This window comes from Narcine bancroftii, chromosome 1, assembly GCF_036971445.1.
Source record: "Narcine bancroftii isolate sNarBan1 chromosome 1, sNarBan1.hap1, whole genome shotgun sequence".
Taxonomy (NCBI): domain Eukaryota; kingdom Metazoa; phylum Chordata; class Chondrichthyes; order Torpediniformes; family Narcinidae; genus Narcine; species Narcine bancroftii.
In genome coordinates this window covers 279,182,645-279,203,978 of record NC_091469.1, presented here as the reverse complement: position 1 = coordinate 279,203,978, position 21,334 = coordinate 279,182,645, and the positions used below count along the sequence as shown (strand labels likewise).

At 42.0% G+C, this 21,334-nt stretch overlaps 1 protein-coding gene across 12 annotated transcripts in view; it reads right to left on the bottom strand.

Annotated features, from left to right (window-relative positions):
- The window catches only part of osbpl5 (oxysterol binding protein-like 5), a 101,008-nt gene that overhangs the window by 56,044 nt on the left and 23,630 nt on the right, over positions 1-21,334 (bottom strand). For 4 of the 12 annotated variants that reach the window (XM_069900708.1, XM_069900691.1, XM_069900697.1 and 1 more), the window contains one exon: positions 2,871-2,953. The exons of the other annotated variants lie outside the window; for them this stretch is intronic. In XM_069900708.1, the coding sequence (XP_069756809.1) occupies positions 2,871-2,879 (9 nt within the window). In that variant the 5' untranslated portion in view covers positions 2,880-2,953. The remainder of the gene's footprint in view (positions 1-2,870; positions 2,954-21,334) is intronic. 12 annotated transcript variants of the gene reach the window in all.

The window sequence follows — 21,334 nt, the reverse complement described above, 5'->3', positions numbered from 1 at the left end:
ATTTGGTGTTGGTTATTATTTTAGCATTGTCACTGAAAGTTGATGAGTAGGAACTGACATTACATTGAAAGCAGTTGCATTTGTCATGGTGAGCCCAGCCAGCAGTTTCCTCCTCTTACCCCTCTTCCTGCTCCACGGCTAATCATCAAGCAGCTTTGGCAAACACCGAGACTTGATGACAAGGTTGTGCAGCATCCAGCAATCCACTGCAACTCCAAGAACCCATCTGCAGGGCTCATCATGGTTTGAACATGACAGTGTTCTTTCTAACAGCATCTCATTCATGTTTGCTTCATAATCCAGAAATTCATTTTTGTTTGCAGTAGTGGCACAAATGCAATGATCACAGCTGACCAGACAGAAGTAATAATCTGGGAGAGGGTGGTGGTGAGGCACCTTAAACAGATATGGTGCTTCAGATGAGGATGCAACTTAAATGGTCCCTTTAAACAGAAATGGAGGAGTTTGGAAGTTCATGTTATTCCTATATGCTTATTCAGCTTGGAAGACCAAGAATAGGTACAAATCGGAGTTAATCCAGAAACACTGGTCTCAGATCAGCACCACTGATCTGCCAACTCATCATATTTCCAATGGTGATTGACATCACACTGAGCCAGAGACAGAATCACAGTCAGCAAGTTGAGTGGTGATATAACAACAACCTTGCACTCCCTGTTAGCAAAAGCAAGTTGCTGATTGCAGACTTCAGGAAGGGGAAAATCAGGAGAGCACAAACCAGTTCCCATTGAGTGGTCAGCATTGGAAAGGGCAAAGAACTTTAAATTCCTTGGTGTCAACATCTCTGAAGATCAGTCCTGGGGCCTCCACGTTGATGCAATGCAATCACACAGAAAACTCGACAGCAGCTATTCTTCACTAGAAGTTTGAGGAGATTTGGTATGTTACCAAAGACTCTTGCAAATTTCTACAGGTACCATGGAGAGCATTCTGACTGGTTGCATCACTGTCAGGTATGGAAGTGCCAATGAACAGGACAAGAAAAAACTAGAGTTATGAACTCATCCAAAGCCATCATCTCAACTTCATTGAGGACATATACAAGAGGTGGTTATCTTAAGAAACAGCCTCTATCTTCAAGGATTCTCACCACCCAGGCCACACTCTCATCACACTGCTGCCGTCAGCAAGGAGGTACAAGAGCCTGAAGATGGACACCCAATAGTACAAAAACAGCTCCTTCCCCTCTGCCATCATATTTCTTAATTGGCAATGAACCATATTTCAGATTTATTGTCAGAGTATATACATGCCATCACATACATCCCTGAAATTCATTTTCCTATGGGCCAGGCAGAATTATAACTTATTAATAGTGTAAAAAAAACTGTACACATGTAAACAAATAAACAACTGTGCAATACAGAGAGGAGTTTTTAAAAAAGTACAAAAGTAAGAGCCCTTAAATGAGTCCCTGATTGAGTTTGTTGTTGAGGAGTCTGATGGTGGAGGAGTAGCAGCTATACCTGTACCTGAACCTGGTGGAGTGAGTCTTATGGCAGCAGCGAGAACAGAGTGTGTGCTAGGTGGTGTGGATCCTTGATAATTACTGTTACTCTCTGACGACAGTGTTCCCAGTGTTCTTAATGGTGGAAAGGATTTTGCCTGTGATGTCCTGGGCTGTGTCCACTATCTTTTGCGGGTTTATGCTCAGGGCTATTGATGTTCCCATACCAGACCTTGATGCAGCCGGTCAGCACACTTTATGGCACACACATGTCAAAATTTGCTAAGGTTTCCAATGTCATACCAAACCTCTGCAAACTCCTGAGGAAAAGGAAGTGCTGACGTGCTTTCTTTATGGTGTCATTACTGTGTTGGGTCCAGGAAAGATTCTCCAAGACAGTGACCCCAAGAACTTAAATTTGCTCACCTTCTCCACCTTTGATTCACAGGCCACAGGCTCTACCTCACTTTCTCTTGTTTTTGCACTAATTTAATTTATTTATTTTAAAATGCCACTTTATAGTAACATTTGCACTGTGATACTGCTGTAAAACCACAAATTTTGTGACATGGACCATGACAAATTTGGATTCTGATGTCATCTCAATATAGTAGTTGCACAACCGTTATTTGATATACTGGGGCTCAGGTCCAAACAACGGTACTGAATTTTCTATTCTTAAAATTTCAAAACTGGAAACAAAAATCCAGATTTAGAATAAATTGAAATACCATATCTTGTCACTAGATGGAGATGTCACTCACCATCAAGGGGTTTACAGCTTAGACTTGCCTATTTCTTATGTTCTTATGATGGGTAGTATAGTAGGATAAGGTGACTTCTCTTTACTTAAAGGTAATTATTACAATACTGTGTTGACCTTTGTATTTCATAGGTTACCTTAGAAAGTTAACTAGTTAAATAATATGCACGATCCAAATAGTAAATAGGTGAAGTTAAATATTGTCTCAAGATTTCCCTTTAATCAAGAATCCACATGAAGGACAAAGGCTCATAATACAGGACCCCAGAGGGTGAAAGTGTATAAAGTGAACTAAAACACAAACATTTGTTTCAAAAAACTCCACATTGTAGGAGAAAGACTGAAGGGAAGAAATTTTCTTGTTCTGTGATTGGAAGAAGCAATAAGTCAATATGCTGAGGTGAGCTTGGTTTCAATGTAGTAAAGGTTAAAAAGAGACAGAAGATTGAAAATGATTGATGAGGAAAGAGAAGAATTCAGTGGAACATCAACAGATGTGAAGAAAACTGGTATAATAATTGAGCGCTAGAATTGTATTTCTGAATATCTGCCATCAGAGATCTACACCATCTGTTAGAATGTCTCAGAAATCCTGTGATATTCTCATCTACATTGTCATCAGGCAAGGTTCAAACCTACCAACATCATAGCTGATCACCATCAGGAAAAGTCCAGCCCCAACAGTCCAGAAAGACATGCTCCCTTTCAGTCCCTCGCTGTCCCTTCAAAAAGAGAGCAGACATTGCAGACAAAGCCTGCATTTGTTACGGATTCAGAATATGAGCAACCACCTTCGTGACCCTGTGAAATCCTTGTGGAGAAGGTATTTGCACAATGCTGCCTTTTGGCCCACTGCCCACAAAGGAACAGTGATGGATTTCAAGGTCAGGATAACGTTCAACTTCAAGGTGACTGTGTATGTGATTAGCACTGTTATGTTGCGCTTCTTTATCACCAAATTATTAACAGCATTAAATGTAATGATGATACATCATGCAAAACTATTCCAAGTATGTCAACACCACACAATTTTCGCAGCCCCCATATTATCTCTAAAACTTTTCACATAGGCTTCAGCCCTTCTGCCTCAAGAGGCCTCTGACCTGTGGCCTTCATGGAGGCTACACCAAGTTTCAGCAGTCACGGAACTTGGAATGTGCAATCCACTACGTTTGCTTGTGGTTAGCTACTTACACTGGCAGTTGTAAATTTGGGCACCTTTCAGAGCTGATGATCTTCTGGCAACGGTCATTCTATGTCCCAGTGTGCAATCCTGCAGATGGTCTGTGGAGCACAGACTCCTGTTTTAAAGAGTGGTACACATAAACCTTTACACACACAATTGCATCTCTTTCCAGAATTTCTTGGCAAAGATGTTTCAGACGGATGGCACTCTCATCTTGATTGTCATCATCTCGAGGGTACCGTGTGGTGCCCTGCTGAAACCTGTCTGTGGATAAAAGAACCTTCTCACTCATCCAAGTGAAGATCTTGGTGCTTGTTTGAAATTCCTGGTGGTGTATTCTGCCTACCAAATTTGACGTCCTCCTCTGGGAACCATATCACAAGATCCACCGTCTCCTTTGCCGCAGAACAAAGAGGACACTGAATACTTGACTTAATCATGGTTATTCTGCACAGATTTTTCTGAGGGAGAGGTGGTACATCATGTTTCAAACCTGCGCCTTGAGATTTTAAGGGATCAGGGATAAAATCTGAGTGCAAGTATGAGGACAATCTGCAGCCATCTCAAGTAGATCTGATTTACTGTACATTGCCTCAATAGTGTGGGTGAGTGGTAGAATCTGGGGAATATGTGAAAATTTGGGGAGAATAAAATTGTAATTAAAGTAGTATAATTAGATAGTTGATGGTCAGCATCTGTTCCTGTGCTGTGCCTTTTTGTGACTCAAACCCCAGTGTCATCGTACATGACAAAGGCATTCTGTTCTTGATTTGAGGGCCTCACAGACAACTTTGCATCCATGTTCAAAGAGCAGTTTTTGCACAGAGCTACTGGAAACAACATCTCCCACACTTTCTTTGTAATGTTGTGAGAAAGATTCCACAATAACAGAAATGTAGTAAAAGTACAGGTATACAAGAGTTGCACATATGGAGTTTCTCTATCCTGAGAGGCTGTCTGACACATTCAAAGTCAACCCTCCTCAAACTAGAAATGAAAGCAAGGCCCAGATTACATGATTAACATTGGCATTCTGTGGCTGGACTATGGGAACTTTTAGCCCCTTTCACACTGCCAACTCTGCTAGGAAGTGGGAAAACTTACAGGGCATGCTGCACTCGGGAGCCTTTTCCATTGCACCATGATTTACCTGGTTAATCAGCAACCTGGAATTTTAAAAAAAGTGGGGGGGTGTGGGGGGTCCTGCCTCCAACAGTGACAATGGAAGAGCAGGTTGTGCTTTCACACCGCCAGAAGGTGATTAGGGAGTTAACTCAGCCAGGTTCTGACACTTGCCCCCACCAAGTGTCAGAGCCAGGTTGAATTTAACTTGCCCACCCAGGTTGGGATGTTTCACACCACACAATTACCAGGAACAGATCCGCTAAATTAGCCAGTTAACCCACACAGAATCGGCAGTGTGAAAGGGGCTTCTGCCAGCATTGGGTCAGGATCTTAGTGCAGAGTTGTTCAAAGTGGTCAGCAGGCCAGGTAATTTAGTTAAGTGTCAACTGCTCTCCAAGAGACGCAAGGCCATTTCATATCAGGCCTACAAGAGCAGATGGAAAACTAAGAACTTATCTTTCAGACAGCAGCCCTAAAAGGCTGCTCTAGCATCCCATTCATATCCAGAGGTGCCTTGTAGTGCCCTCCGGATCCGATGGAGGTGAGGGGACTGGTGCCATAGCGCTACCTGTCATAAAAACGCAGCAGAGCAATGGCCGTCTTCCCTACCCGTAATCCCTCAGACAGCTGGAACCACAGAGAGCGGCCCTAAAGGCCGAAGAGGCCCTGTGTGGCTATCCAGCAGACAGCTCATACTAGCCCCTGCTGATGGCTCCCACTGCCCCGCTGTTCTTGACTTGGAGAGAGGGGGATGTTGGGAGATGGGTCGCAGGCTGACGGCATCATCAGATTGATTCAGATCGATTGGCGGAGCGCTGCATTCTGCCAATTATCCCTCTCCAAGAGGGGTTGGATTAAGCAGCTCGGAGATGGCCTCCACACATTCAGAGAGGTAGTGGTTATGCATTTTGGCAGAGGTTCTCTGCCTTTACATTTGGACTTTTACCCTATCTGAAACTGCCTTTAGGTTGGAAACAATGCTTAAACCTGAAGCTACATCAGCTAAACAAGTCCCAATTAAGAAAGGTACATTTACATTATGCTTTTTAATGCCATTTCCCACTGTGACATTTACAATTCAAAAGTGCTGCATTTTCATCCACTCAGCAGGTATCTATTCCCAGTCTATGACTAACACTGTCAGAACAAGCAAAATACGGTTTTAAAATTTCTTCTTTGCTATTCAAACACAACAATGTTGTGTTTGGTTTAAGCACTTATTGTTGCTATTTGATTATATTTTAATTATCAAGAGAAAACTAAAAATACCTCAAGTGGAAATTCAAGCAATCTCTGGAGAATTTAATTGGAGCGCCCACTCCCATACCATGACTTGTTCTTGATCTCTCAATCATTAATCCTCAAATAAAAACAAAATTCAGCTAGTCTGTTGTTATGAGATTGTGTGCCTTTGGTTTTCAGTGCAGATAAGGTATCAATATAAACATAGGAAGTTAATACACAAAATATCTTTCCTACGACCTCACATTTGAAATTGCCAAATATAAAGACTCTGAAAGGTCACACTTGCACAGCTCCTGAACACACAGACATTCAGGAAAATACCGAGTTTACTTCCAACATATTTAAATCAATGGCATCTAACAGAGCCCTTAATACTGCACCAAGGTGGCTATATTATCTGTTCACTCAAGTATCAGGTGTCACTATTCATAATCACAATGTCACTGGATTCACACAGGCATTGTCACAGGCTTACGGGTCAGTCATTTAGGGCACCAAGGAAGATTTCTCAGAAATGTAGATCTTTAAAGTACACTAATCCAGAGGCCTGTCCATGCTCATTCATGAATACAAGGCTGAGACTAGTAGATATTTGGAAAGTGAATGAAAGGATTTGGAGATTCCATAGAAAAGTGGCTGAAATGCAGAATCAGTTTCAATACCAATTGACAGCAAACTCAAGGGCATTATTTTGAATGTTCTTATCACGCCAAAAAAGAGACCAACAGTTACAATCACACATTTTTCACCTCTAGTAGAGAACAATTGATATCCCCGGCTTACATTTCATAACTCATTGCACAACTTGGAATCAAACTAAAGCAAACCTGCTGCCTGCATAACTCAGTACCACTCTCTCTCACACACAATCATGGATACGGGATGAGGGTACAATCTAAATTCCACAAATAATACTAAAAAATAGGAAATTTGAGTCTATGTTCTCTCCAGTGGCTTCCTTCCACTCTTCATGGTGGGGGCATTCGAGAGCCAGCCACTGGGTTCTACATGGTTTGGCCTATGACTGAAGCTGGACAAGTCCAGCTGTCTGATGCCTCTCTTTCAGTTTTGACCAGACTGCAGATGAACACAGATCACAGCAGGGACTTTGCCAGAAGTACCACAGTTTGGTAGCAGCCTAGCCTGTGCAAAATTCCTTCCCCAGTCCTATCTTCTCCATCAGCACTCATAGATTAGAGTGAAATCACAAGGACAGCCATGGGGAGGTTTCCCATCAGTGGCAGTCACATCAACCACAAAAGAAAATGGCTGTTGGTATTCAAGGCCAATCATTACAGAGATTTTCAGACAAGTCCACACACAAGTCACAAACTACTTTCCAGCTGCCACGTCATTGACTTCCACTACATTAAGGAAGGGGATTGCTTACTAACAATAGCCTCTTTCACACTGGTATCTATCTTATCCTAACAGCCAATACACCAATTAAAGGGGCCAGTGTGAACACTTGTGAATTGGCACATGGGTGTCAAATCACCCCAGGGATGGACTGCCTAGGTAGGGTGCATCATCCCTGGGGTCATCTGACACCTGCATGCCAATTAGCCCAGTGTGAAAGGGACGATCCAGGAACAATGTTGTGATACATTGATGATGTTTTTGCATGTGTGCAGGAACGTGAAAGAAACAAAAGATTAAAAAGATATAAGCTTTGTATTCAATTTACTAAATCCTGATCAATGTATTATGATCTTCTATTTAAACAAAATTAATTATGCCTAATAATATAATTAAGCATTATGTACAGCACTGTATGAGCCCTTCAGCCCCTGCTGTTGTGCTGACATGTATAAACCTTTATAAATTTATGAAGGACCATGGGAAAGCAGATGGCAGCAATAAAACACAGGCACACAATTTATAAAGACTATGGGAAAGTTGCAGTGGGGATGAACTACACACAATGAAGTAGGTACATACAAGAATCAAGGATAGAGAGATAGATATCTGTGAGAGCCAGAGGGAAAGGGGGGGGAAGAGGGAAAGGGGGGGAAGAGGGAAAGGGGGGGGGAAGAGGGAAAGGGGGGGAAGAGGGAAAGGGGGGGGAAGAGGGAAAGGGGGGGAAGAGGGAAAGGGGGGGGAAGAGGGAAAGGGGGGAAGAGGGAAAGGGGGGGAAGAGGGAAAGGGGGGGGAAGAGGGAAAGGGGGGGAAGAGGGAAAGGGGGGGAAGAGGGAAGGGGGGAAGAGGGAAAGGGGGGGGAGAGGGAAAGGGGGTGGAGAGGGAAAGGGGGTGGAGAGGGAAAGGGGGGGGAGAGGGAAAGGGGGGGGAGAGGGAAAAGGGGGGGAAGAGGGAAAAGGGGGGGAAGAGGGAAAGGGGGGGAAGAGGGAAAGGGGGGGAAGAGGGAAAGGGGGGAAGAGGGAAAGGGGGGAAGAGGGAAAGGGGGGAAGAGGGAAAGGGGGGGAAGAGGGAAAGGGGGGGAAGAGGGAAAGGGGGGGAAGAGGGAAGGGGGGGAAGAGGGAAAGGGGGGGGAAGAGGGAAAGGGGGGGGAAGAGGGAAAGGGGGGAAGAGGGAAAGGGGGGGAAGAGGGGAAGGGGGGAAGGGGGAAAGGGGGGGAGAGGGAAAGGGGGGAGAGGGAAAGGGGGGAGAGGGAAAGGAGGGAGAGGGAAAGGGGGGAGAGGGAAAGGGGGGAGAGGGAAAGGGGGGAGAGGGAAAGGGGGGAGAGGGAAAGGGGGGAGAGGGAAAGGGGGGAGAGGGAAAGGGGGGAGAGGGAAAGGGGGGGAGAGGGAAAGGGGGGGAGAGGGAAAGGGGGGAGAGGGAAAGGGGGGGAGGGAAAGGGGGGAGGGAAAGGGGAGAGGGAAAGGGGGAGAGGGAAAGGGGGGAGAGGGAAAGGGGGGAGAGGGAAAGGGGGGAGAGGGAAAGGGGGGAGAGGGAAAGGGGGAGAGGGAAAGGGGGGAGAGGGAAAGGGGGGAGAGGGAAAGGGGGAGAGGGAAAGGGGGAGAGGGAAAGGGGGAGAGGGAAAGGGGGAGAGGGAAAGGGGGAGAGGGAAAGGGGGAGAGGGAAAGGGGGAGAGGGAAGGGGGGGAGAGGGAAAGGGGGAGAGGGAAAGGGGGAGAGGGAAAGGGGGAGAGGGAAAGGGGGAGAGGGAAAGGGGGAGAGGGAAAGGGGGAGAGGGAAAGGGGGAGAGGGAAAGGGGGAGAGGGAAAGGGGGAGAGGGAAAGGGGAGAGGGAAAGGGGAGAGGGAAAGGGGGAGAGGGAAAGGGGGAGAGGGAAAGGGGGAGAGGGAAAGGGGAGAGGGAAAGGGGAGAGGGAAAGGGGGGAGAGGGAAAGGGGGGAGAGGGAGAGGGAAAGGGGGAGAGGGAGAGGGAAAGGGGGAGAGACAGAGCACACATGTGCATGATGCCAGACCTGCCCTCCCAGAATTCTGTGCAGCAGAGAAAGGGCTATGTCCACGGAGCACTCATGGAGGGGTTTCTCTGCTGCACGGAATTCTGAGAGGTCCACCATCACTCGATACGCCACTCAGATATCAATGGTAGAGGATAGGTCCCCTTTCTCCAGGGATGCCTGGTGGTGAGTATGAAAGGACGCTGAGAATTGGTTAACAGTGGTCCAGTGTGAATATCAAAAACAGCTTCTTTAAACGTTCATTGAATGGCCAATTTACAGGTTAGCCAGTGTTTAAAAAGAGCCAATTCCTCAGTTCTGATTGCTTGGATACTGGAGTGAAGCACATCTCCACACAATCAGCTACAGAACATCATTACAAAGGGTCTTAGACTGATAACTGGCAATTATTATTCGTGCCACACAAATGCCAGAAAATGAGCACCCTTCTTGGACATTAAGCAGTGCTACAAGCATCAATAGTGTGGGATCCATGACTAAAGAGAAACTAAACAATTTACACAAATATTTTTAAATTTTAATTTACAACACGGTAGGAGCCGATTCTGCCCACTCAATCTCATGCTACCCAATTACATCCAAATTAACCTACAACCCCATGCATATTTAAAAGGTGGGAGGAAACCAGAGCACCCAGAGGAAACCCATCCAGACACGGAGAGAATGTACAACGCTCCTTACAGACAGTGCCAGATTCGAACCCAGGTCACTGTGGTTGTAATAGTGTTGCACTAACTCCTATACTACCCATGCTGCCCTAATAATGTGACTATACAAAGTTATTCTGCTGCAAAGGACTCATCTCACTCATTAAAAGTAATAACCATCAATAAGACTCATCGTGTGTGAAAGGGTATGTTTCACTTGCTTGGATAACTATAGTTCAACACTCAACCTCAATGATACCCACAATAAATCAGCTTGCACTCCATTCACAACCCAAACATTTACTCTGTTCACCATAATTGCAATACCTTCCAACATGAAATCCTCTGCAACAACTCACCGCAGCTTTTTCAACATCACTCAAACCCACAACCTGCAGTGCCCTGGAACCCAGGTCAAACAGCCAATTATGTCCAAGTTGCTCTTCAAATCATAAACCATCACTTGTCCTTCAATGGTAATGGACAAAATTCCCGGAACTCTGGCAAATGACTAAGCTTTGGAAGCACAATCCCATGCAACTGAGATTGCACTGATCGGCCTTCAAATCCAGGACATTGCTCTGCTAACTGCTGGTTTACATTCCCCTCAACCTGCCCTAGATCCAACCACTTAAGCACCACATTCAGGACAACTTTACTATTGCACTTAGCCTATTAACCAGTCCTTCTTTGGCATATAGGAGGAAACCGGAGGACTCCAAGGAAACCCAAACCTTCACAAGGAGAACCTCAAGTTCTTCACTGGCAGATTGAGGTTGGGTGGATGGGAGTTGTGAGGCAGCAGTTCCACCACTGTACCGCCCCGTGGCCTTGCTGTCATGAGCCCAGGCCACTAGATTACTTAGCCGTCAATAAAGCCACAATGTCACAGTTCTCCTCTGCACAACTGTGGCAGGAGAGCACATGTTCTCAGGCATCAGGAGATGACAAGTAGGATGAAGTAAATCCTGTCTGTTAAATTTGGTTTAATAAAGTGCCTATGGAGCACCTGAAAGAATTTTTCTACTTTACAGTTTCATATTGTACAAATCAGATTCGTTGGAGTTAGGGTGCGGCAGAGGTGTTGCTGGACCCACACTGACCTCTGCTGCTGCATGGAGCTCACAGGGTCTCCCTCTGTTCCGCCTCCCACCCACATCTCAAAGATACATGGGTTGGTAAACATCAGAATCTGGGGGAATGTATGGGGGTTTGGGGGGGTGGAGGGGTGGAAGAGGTGGTGAGAAATAAATGCAGGTGAAGTTAGTGGAAGAATGGGATGGATTAACGTGAGCCAGCAGAGATTGGATGGGGTTAATGCCGCCTTCCTTTGCTGTATGATAACATGGAGTATAATGTGTGAAGACTGAATGAGTAGCTTTATCTGGCCCATTATTTAAACAATGGAAGGCCCTTCTGGCACATGAAATCTGTGCCACCCATTTACACCAATTAACCTTCCAACCGCACAGGTTTTGGAGGGTGAGAGAAAACTGGAGCACCTGAAGAAAACCCATGCAGGTCACAGGGAGAACCTGATGATGGTACTGGATTCGAACTCAGGAAGATGGCCGTTCAATGGTGTTGTGCTAACCATTAAGCTATTTCAGGTGATCTTGTCACAAAAATAAAGAGTCTGATAAAACAGTGTTACTCCTCTGCAGCTCCTCCATACCTATTTGTCTGAAATCTGCAGAACTTTTAAAAGGTAAGCAGAGGTGGTCAACTAATTACAGTAATGGTACTTCAGCAGGTGAAAGAGGTTCAGTGAATCACCCAGAATGGCTGAAATGTTTAACATAATTAGTACCTATAAAACAGAATTCCATGGTAATGGGAAATTGCCTGAAATACAGAGTCACATTTCACAAGCGAAGGTTTCGTCAAAATGAAGCTTGCATTGGAACATGCTGGATTCCAGCTGAATTTGTTAGACGTCATATGTGGTGGACTGTGAAAGTTGGGCTGCTTCTTTGTGTTTAGAAGATGCCAACCAGGCCTAAACAAACTGTTACCTGAAGGAACAGGAACTGATCAATTATTCATCATGTTGTCCAGGGCCAATAAGCATGTGCAGCACTTCATCTAACACCCAGCAGTCAAAGGCCATCTCAGTGGGAGAAATGCAGACTCAACAACAAGCAGACCATGCATTAGCGAGTGCACCTGATGCACCAGTCATTCTTTCATGCATTCTGATAGTTGAAATATGTAGGTTGTGACTCATGTTATTCTCAGGTTTTATTACAGTGTAAGAAGAAACAGTCAAGACTTCTGAGGAAATTCCTGGAGGATGTTTCGTTTTCATTGTCGCCAAACTAGTCAGCAAATCATTCACATGGTAAGGAAAGTTTCAGTCAATTAAAATGAGAGTTTCTATGCCATGGTCTGATCTGTGAAACCACCAAGGCAGTATGTTGATTACTAACAGTGCAACAGCTCCACTTATTTCCTCAACTTCACCATTCCCTTTCTCTTGACAGTTCAAGTCCTTTCATTCAATCACAAAAGGATGTTTCTGTCAAAGATAATTTCGGGGTTTATATTCTCAAAATTTCTCAACAATAATAATTCAAGATTTAATGGAAAAACACCAGTAATTCACTGTAAAAACTTACTAACAGAAATCCAAAAAGGTTTAACCTTCAAACAAGACCATGTAGAATGAACAAAAGTTCCACCTTTTTTTCCACATCCAAAACATTAGTCCAATGTATCAGATCTCCATCTGTTCAATTTCTGAGGTGCAATATATAATTGATGTAAAATTATAATGGAGTAATCTATACCTTAATTAATTGTATTGGGCACAACTTCTTTACATAAATCTTGCCAAACCTGCTGATCTATTGTTATATTTAAATCTAGTTCTCATCTTTCCTTTGATTTAAACAAACCTACTTTAGGTGCTTGTTCTTGTAACAACAAATCTGCTATTCAAATTAATTTTTCAGTCTTTCTATCAATAATTTGTACCAAATCTGTAAAATTTTTAAAAATCATTTCAGATCCTAATTTCTCTCTTAAATAGGCTCTTAATTGAAAGTTATAAAATCACGTGTTTAATAACGTGAATATCATGTTTAATTTTTAACTGATCAAATGACATCAGTCTATCATTACATAACAATCTCCCAATTTAGAAATTCCTTTATTATTCCAAATATTCAAAAAAATCTATTGAAAAAATTGAGAGGATTAATTAATGGCATTTTTAAAATGATAAAAGATAAATTATCTGTCAGATTTCAATTGAAATTTGTTGTTATTTTGGTAATAGCAAGGAAATGTATTGCTGTTACATGAAAATCAGATGTTTCACCAACATTAGAAAGATGGCATACAGAGATTCAAAGTTGTATTCCTTTAGAAAAAAGAATTACATATAATTTAAGGGGTAAATACTCTGTATTTTTACAAGTTTGGAGCCTGTATGCTAGAATAATGAGATTAAAATTATAATTTTTTTTCTGTTTTGAATTCTCCAACCAGTGAAGTTTTCCCTAAATAAGTAATAGTTTTTGGAATAATTTTTTTTGTGGGATCTTTGAGCATCATCTGAAGCAATCCAAATTAATATATAGTTATGTTTTTGTGTATTTTATATTTAGATTTTAGTTACTGGGATTAGTTTAGGTTAAGGGGAGGGTTTAGTTGGGTTTTAGGTGTTCTTTTTAGTTTTAGTAGTTCTTTATAGGTTTTTTAAAATATATTATCAACATAGATTTGTAAACACAAACATTGTCATTTGATATTGTTATAATTATCATGAGTTGATTTAAAATATTCAATAAAAAACAAAAGAATGTTTCATAAATCTCCAGTTTACATTTGCCATCTGTTCTGCTTCAAGACAAGCACAGATATTTTTCCTTAAAAGGTGTAAGGAATAATTCTCCTGATTCTGTTTTCTTTTTGATTCTTAACATAATGTGCATCCACTTTCATTCAATGAAACGCAGTCCCTGCAACCTGCCCCCCCCCCCACACTTCATACTCACACCTGCTGCTTCTCCCTCTCAGCTGTCTCACATCTCCCATCTGTTCACAAGCCTAATATTATCCCAAGCTCACTCTTCCTGTAGGATAAAATTACATACAGCAGAAAGATTCAAAGAACTAAAGGAAGTTACAGCCACACTAAAAACTCAGTCCACATCGTCAGTGGCAGATTAAAGTCAGGGCAACTTTGAGATTGCAAGACTAAATACCCATTTTTACTTATTAATTTCATTTAATTCTAGCATTACTCACCCATTTATCCAAGCTAGTAAAACTAGAAACAGTCTTTTTTTTTTTACATCTTCAAATTTTGTGCATCTCTGCGATATCTGGAGACCTGCACTGATAAGTGACCCAAATTTCAATGGTCTTTGGAAGATGTTGAATGGGGTGGGAAGAAATTCAGGCATTTTGTTTTGCATTTCTCTGACAGTGTTACAACAAAACTTTACCTTCTCTCACTGTTTTTTTTTAAAAAAGAGGAGCCATCCTCAAAAGGTGTAATACAGCTGCCTCGGAGACCACAGCACATTTAAGGGGGGGGGGGGGGTGGCACAGACTTAAATCATAAAATTATTTGTGGTTTTTCTGTAGAACAGAAGAAACCAACTAAACGACTGCTTCACAGGGAAGGGGACACATAAAAATTGAAAAGAGTCCTAAGGGGCCATAGCCAAAAAAAAGGGTGCAAATGGCTGGTTTAGAGGATGCCACGGCACAATTTCCAATGAGAGCAGGCAAATTCTCCTAGTGGCCCAGCAATACTTATCGTCAACCCACCTTCCAATCAAATTTACCAGTTGTTATCACACAGTTATTCTTGCAATCCGAATGACAAAGTACTTGCATTTCCAAAATTCTAATAACGACACCATTACCCTGCTTCAAAAAGGTTGAGGCCTGTTTAACATTGTTAGGGGAATGAAAATATAGATATAGAAAAACTCTCAGTAAATCAGTTGAAGGATTAAATTAGTATGTTATTAACATTAAAAGAGCAAATAAATTCTTTATGAATGCATTACCCTTTGCTTTAACTTCTCTGGAAGTCTATTGCACAAATACAGATGAGGTTTCCATTCCTTACAACAGGCACACAGGAGTGTGGTGGTACAAAATAGGGAAAAACAATTTCAAAAGACCCAAAATATTTCCAGAGACCAATTAAATCACTTACTATCATCATATTACCTTGAAACTTAGAGGTTTTAGGGAAAACCCATGTTTTGAATTAGTAATGGATGGTTATATCTGGATAAGTTAAGGATATCCAAAAATTCTATACTCTCTATCAATGTTAAAATACAAGTTCAAATTGCAAGCAATGAAGACTTAAAAGATGGATGAAGCAAATTCTTATTTCTTTGGCTTGGCTTCGCGGACGAAGATTTATGGAGGGGGTAAAAAGTCCACGTCAGCTGCAGGCTCGTTTGTGGCTGGCAAGTCCGATGCGGGACAGGCAGACACGATTGCAGCGGTTGCAAGGGAAAATTGGTTGGTTGGGGTTGGGTGTTGGGTTTTTCCTCCTTTGCCTTTTGTCAGTGAGGTGGGCTCTGCGGTCTTCTTCAAAGGAGGTTGCTGCCCGCCAAACTGTGAGGCGCCAAGATGCACGGTTTGAGGTGTTATCAGCCCACTGGCGGTGGTCAATGTGGCAGGCACCAAGAGATTTCTTTAGGCAGTCCTTGTACCTTTTCTTTGGTGCACCTCTGTCACGGTGGCCAGTGGAGAGCTCGCCATATAACACGATCTTGGGAAGGCGATGGTCCTCCATTCTGGAGACGTGACCCATCCAGCGCAGCTGGATCTTCAGCAGCGTGGACTCGATGCTGTCGACCTCTGCCATCTCGAGTACTTCGATGTTAGGGGTGTAAGCGCTCCAACGGACGTTGAGGATGGAGTGGAGACAACGCTGGTGGAAGCGTTCTAGGAGCCGTAGGTGGTGCCGGTAGAGGACCCATGATTCGGAGCCGAACAGGAGTGTGGGTATGACAACGGCTCTGTATACGCTTATCTTTGTGAGGTTTTTCAGTTGGTTGTTTTTCCAGACTCTTTTGTGTAGTCTTCCAAAGGCGCTATTTGCCTTGGCGAGTCTGTTGTCTATCTCATTGTCGATCCTTGCATCTGATGAAATGGTGCAGCCGAGATAGGTAAACTGGTTGACCGTTTTGAGTTTTGTGTGCCCGATGGAGATGTGGTGGGGCTGGTAGTCATGGTGGGGAGCTGGCTGATGGAGGACCTCAGTTTTCTTCAGGCTGACTTCCAGGCCAAACATTTTGGCAGTTTCCGCAAAGCAGGACGTCAAGCGCTGAAGAGCTGGCTCTGAATGGGCAACTAAAGCGGCATCATCTGCAAAGAGTAGTTCACGGACAAGTTTCTCTTGTGTCTTGGTGTGAGCTTGCAGGCGCCTCAGATTGAAGAGACTGCCATCCGTGCGGTACCGGATGTAAACCCTCTTTTCACCAACCCTCTTTTCAATCTTCTTCAGCATGATGCTGAAGAAAGACCCCAACAATGAAGATGAAGCAAATTATATATAGATGAAAAGCATGCAGATAAACTGTACCCCTTCAGTATATGTACCCCTTCAGTACATGTACCATCTGATGCAACATACATTTAGTAACATCTGCAGCATGAAAAGGGGACTTTACAAATGCACAATTGGGCTTCAAGGAACATTTAATCAAGAAAGAAGGGCGAACATTAAGGGATTGGTGTGTTCGGGGGGGAGGTGAGAGATCATGGAACTGAATATGCTAAGGCCTTATAAAGATTGAAACACAAAATTTAATTTTAAAATGGGATGTTTTGCGGAACCAGCATCGATTTTGGTTCAGGAAGCTCAGGGTTGACAAGCAGGCAGGGATTGCATATGCCAGAATAAATGCAGCAGACTGTTCAATAAGTCAAGGTTTACAGAACAGAGAAGGGAAAGGATAACCTAGATACAGTTATATTTAAAGGTGAACGAGATTTAACATCAGTAATGGTGTGGTGCCAAAAAGAACTGGAGTTCTGGAGTGTTCAAATCAAATGGGAAAAAAAGACAACTTTGCTACTTACTTATGTCTGTAGAACTTAATACAGAAGTCTGTTCAGTTCACTCTGATAACTCATTCTGTTTAAAAAAAAATCCTGAAATACAAAGATTAGGTAGTTCTCTATTTTATTTTCAACTTCTCTTAATGCTCAGCTAGGCCACAAGTCAGGTCCATGCTGAAAAATTCTTGCATGTGAATCCAGACTCAGAAAACTTTTCAGCTTTAATGTAATATCGCAAGGTGGAACTCAAACAAAAGCCAAATATCCACTCTGGTGTAGTGTTACATAACAGAGTTCCCATCTCGATTATTAACCAAGTTACCAAAATAATTGAGATTTGTCATCAAAATTAACAGCTTCCTTTAATTTGGCTGAAGTGTTAGCCATAAATTTCCTTCCAAACAGCATTTTAATGTACTCCTTATCTTGGGGAAATTGCTCAGAAAGACAAGCAACTGATGAATGGGACTGCAGGACACACCATGCAAAATGTTGAAGGACAATGTCCAGAAAGATTTTTCAAGTCCCTTTTCAATCGAAATATTCAGTCATATATTGCACATTCGGAGGTGATTTGAATGATCTGCATTCAAAGTACCTGTTGAACTGGTGCAGTCCTATTACAACCACCTACTTTTACTAAAACCAGAGTATATGTGCAGATAAAACAAAAAAAAACACAGAAAACATTGGGACAAAAACTCTTTGATCCTTGCCTTGTACTTGCTGAATTTGTGTCACCATTCCATTTGGATAAATTTATGTGTAGTGATCACAGCCCATCCATTCAAGATCATTGTTAATAAGCCCTTCCACAAAAGTTCATGCAGGTAACAGAAAATGCTTGCAGGCATAGAGTGGAAAGATTGAATGCAGACCCAGCAAGATATTCTTGAGGCTGACACTCTCAGCCAGGTTTATCTCAAGAATAAAATGGGCACAAACCAATGACATTCTACCATTCCCTACAAATGGCCACTGCAGTTTAGCTGCTCATCAGCATTAAATCCACTTTTTTCCTCCCTACCCTGTAACTTTAGTGATTCCCCTTCTCCGCAATCCTCTGATGCAGCCACTCCATTTCTTCTCCGGCTTCCAATTCAGCAATTGTGTCTCCCTCAACACACAAATTCAGACACTCCTCTTGAATATCTCAATGCAGTAACATTCTCCACTGAAGGTCCTACCCAGCCATTCTCTGTCCTATCATCCAAACCTATCCCCTTTACCACTAAATTGACTGCTCCTTCTTGCAGGTATGAAGGGTCCCTGTTTCAGCCACTGTTTCCCATTTGATCTGCTCACCCAGTTCCACACACTCCTTACATATTCCAACTGCAATTTTGTCTGAAAGCTTGCAGCTTTACATTCAGCATTCAAAGCTTCAATAAGAAAAGCACTGGTAAGTCAGTATGGATTTGTTTGGGGAAAGACACATCTGATTAACAACTAAGAGTGCTGATGAGAGTGTAGTCTCCAAGGATTTTAGCAAGACTTCTGACATGATTCAATGTGGAAGCCTTTCCAAAATAATAAATGCTCATGGGATCTAATGCAGGACATCAAATTAGATCCAAAACTGACTTACTGGAGGGAGCAGAGCTGTGATTATCTTTAAGCAATTAGCAATCTGTTACCAATCAGATTCTACAGGGCCCAATATTCAATCTCTTGCTTTCGTTATATATTAATGTTTTAAAAGTGAGAGGTCCAATAAATAATTTGCAGATAACCTTAAAACTGGTCACGTGGGCGGAGACAAAAGCTTCAAATAGAAATGTAATCAGAAGAAGTGTGAAGTAATGCAATTTGGGAAAGGGAATAGTGCAAAGAAATGCTCAATAATTGGGAGGAATAGAGTGACCTTGGGAGTGTTTGTCCACAGATCTTTTAAGATTGCACAGCTTGATTAAAGTGATTAAAAAGGCTGGATGTTTTCCTTTCTTGGCTGTGGCATTGAACGCAATGCAAGGGCACTATGGCCTAGAACAAGGTCCCCCACTAGTTTAACCAAAGCGTGAGTGTATACAGCTGTGGTCACAACATCACAGGAAAATAAAAGTGCTAAAACTGGAAAAGAAAATCAGTACTGGAAAATTTTAGCACAAGGAAGAATTGACGAGGTTCATGATTTGGCCTGAGCACTTAAAATTATGATAAGACCATATTGACTAGATTTGAGGGACCAATTTTCCTTTGCAAGGGGCAGAGATTTGAAATAAATTGCTGAAGATCACAGTGGGCAGAAAGGCCTCCTTTTAGGTCACTGCTTTTCAAAGATTCAAAGTGCACCTGAACCAAGTCCTCAATGGGAAACAAGTCTGCAGAGTACTCAATGCAACAAGAACTTGAAATTACATAGCATCTTTCAAATAAAATACCCAAAGTGCTTCACAAGTGCATCAAACAAAAATTTACACTGAACCAGTTGAGAAAATATCAGGAAAGGTAGCCAAAAGCTTAATCATATTGGTGTCAAAAATGTTATAGAAAGAAAGAAAAAAAAGCTGTTGGAACGACGTACGACATGGGTAACTGAAGAGAACCACTAATGAAGGACTGACAGAAATTAGAAATACAGTACCCAAGAGGCCAGAATTGGAGGGTTCTTAGAGAAGTGCAGAACTTTCGTAGGTTTGAGAGACAGGCAAGTCTCAGCTCGTTGATGGATGGATCTCAAAAATAAGTTATCAGATTAGCAAGTAACAAGCTGATAGTGAGTATTGGTAGCAAGAAAAGAAATGGCATGAAAAAGTTTAAGGAGGGTGCAAGGTGCAAATAGAATAGAGAACTACTGAAACACCTAGTCAGGAAGTAATAAAAATGGAGACTCCAGGCTGGCTACTGCATGGGTTAGCAGCAATAGTTAGGTGCTCCTGTTTTTTTTTAAATATTTCTTCCATTCATTCATTTCAACCAAAGGTCTTTATACTTTACCCCTTTGTTAGTTATCATTGCTAATTAATTTAACATGATTATGAGGAGTGCCAAAGCTGGAAAAATAAGCAAAAAAAAAAAAAGAGGAAGAGACTCCATTTCTGATTATGGACTCCATTTCTGATCTTTTAAATAAGCATACACGGGAGATAACCGAAACAGTAAAAGAAAGTCAACGTGAAGTTAAATCTACACTTGAAAAGGTTTTGGAGTCTGTATCATAAATCGATGTACGTCTGGAATCTGTGGAACAAGACTTGGATACAGTCAATGATCATGTGGATAAATTAGAGGAACTTTGTTCTGAACTGTCTGCTAGCAATTTTAAATTAACATTGAAAGTGGTTGATTTGGAGAACAGAAACAGATAACAGAATATACGAAATTTGGGCTTGGCTGAAGATATCAAAACTGACCAACTTCTTTTCAGAGATACTTTTGGAAGTTTTTGGACAGGAATTCTTTCCTCCTAAGCCAAAGCTCAACAGAGCTTATCGTTCTTTGATTCCTGTTAGGTCTGCTTTGTTCATGAATGAGTGAGTCAAACACCAGACTGAGTCGAAATCAAGGTTCTTTGTTCTTTATTGCCGGATTGTAACACTTGCAACTAACAGTGTTAGTTGGAGAAGGCGCATTCTGCCGTTATCAGCAAGTGGTGTTTTTTATATACCTTAGGATACGTACTTAGTAAATTATCATACCATGACATTGTCCAATGAATAAACTGTTGCTATCCTTCTCTGCTAGTTTCCTGCACATCAATTTGTCATCCCCACTCTTATCTTGAGAGTACAAGGTCACAACTGCATCTTGTTACGGCCCAGCACTGGGTGACTCCTTCTACATTCCCAGCTCATGATGTTTTTACCTAACAATCCCAAGCCAACTCCGGGACATCACCCGAGTTCAGTTATTCTTTGGATTCACCGGTATGAAGTAAAAGATCTCATAATTTGTAAAGCTCGTCAGAAAGGAATTCCTTAGTATCATGAGCAACAGAACAGATTTGTAGATGATTACCGTCTTGAAATGATGAATCTCTGTGCAGAATATAGAGATGGCTGAACTGTACAAGAAAGGTTTTAAGCCTGCTTTGTTATTCTCAGCACACCTCAGTATTAAATTTTCTGATGTTCATAAGAAGTTTTTGAATTCAGCAGAAGAGGCATGAAGATCCTTGAAAGATTCTCCTTCAACATCAAATCTCACATGAACATTTTTTTTGTTGTTTTTATTGGTTGGGAGAAATTTGGCTGTTCTCTCCTTTTTGTTAATTGGAAGGGTAATGTACTTGTTTGGTTTATAATTCTGTGTTTGTTTCTTTTCTATTAATCTCACTACACTCTAATTGCTTTTTCTTGGATAAGAGTTCGAAGATGAATACATTAATTTTATCTTCATGATGAGAATTTATATTCACTACTTTAGTTATTCACTTCTGAAATGTTTAACATGCTTACAGGTTATTAGCTGACTGTGGAAAATAAGGTTAACAGTAATAATAATAATTTACATGAACATAGTCCTAGTTATGTATGGGGAATTTTAAAATTA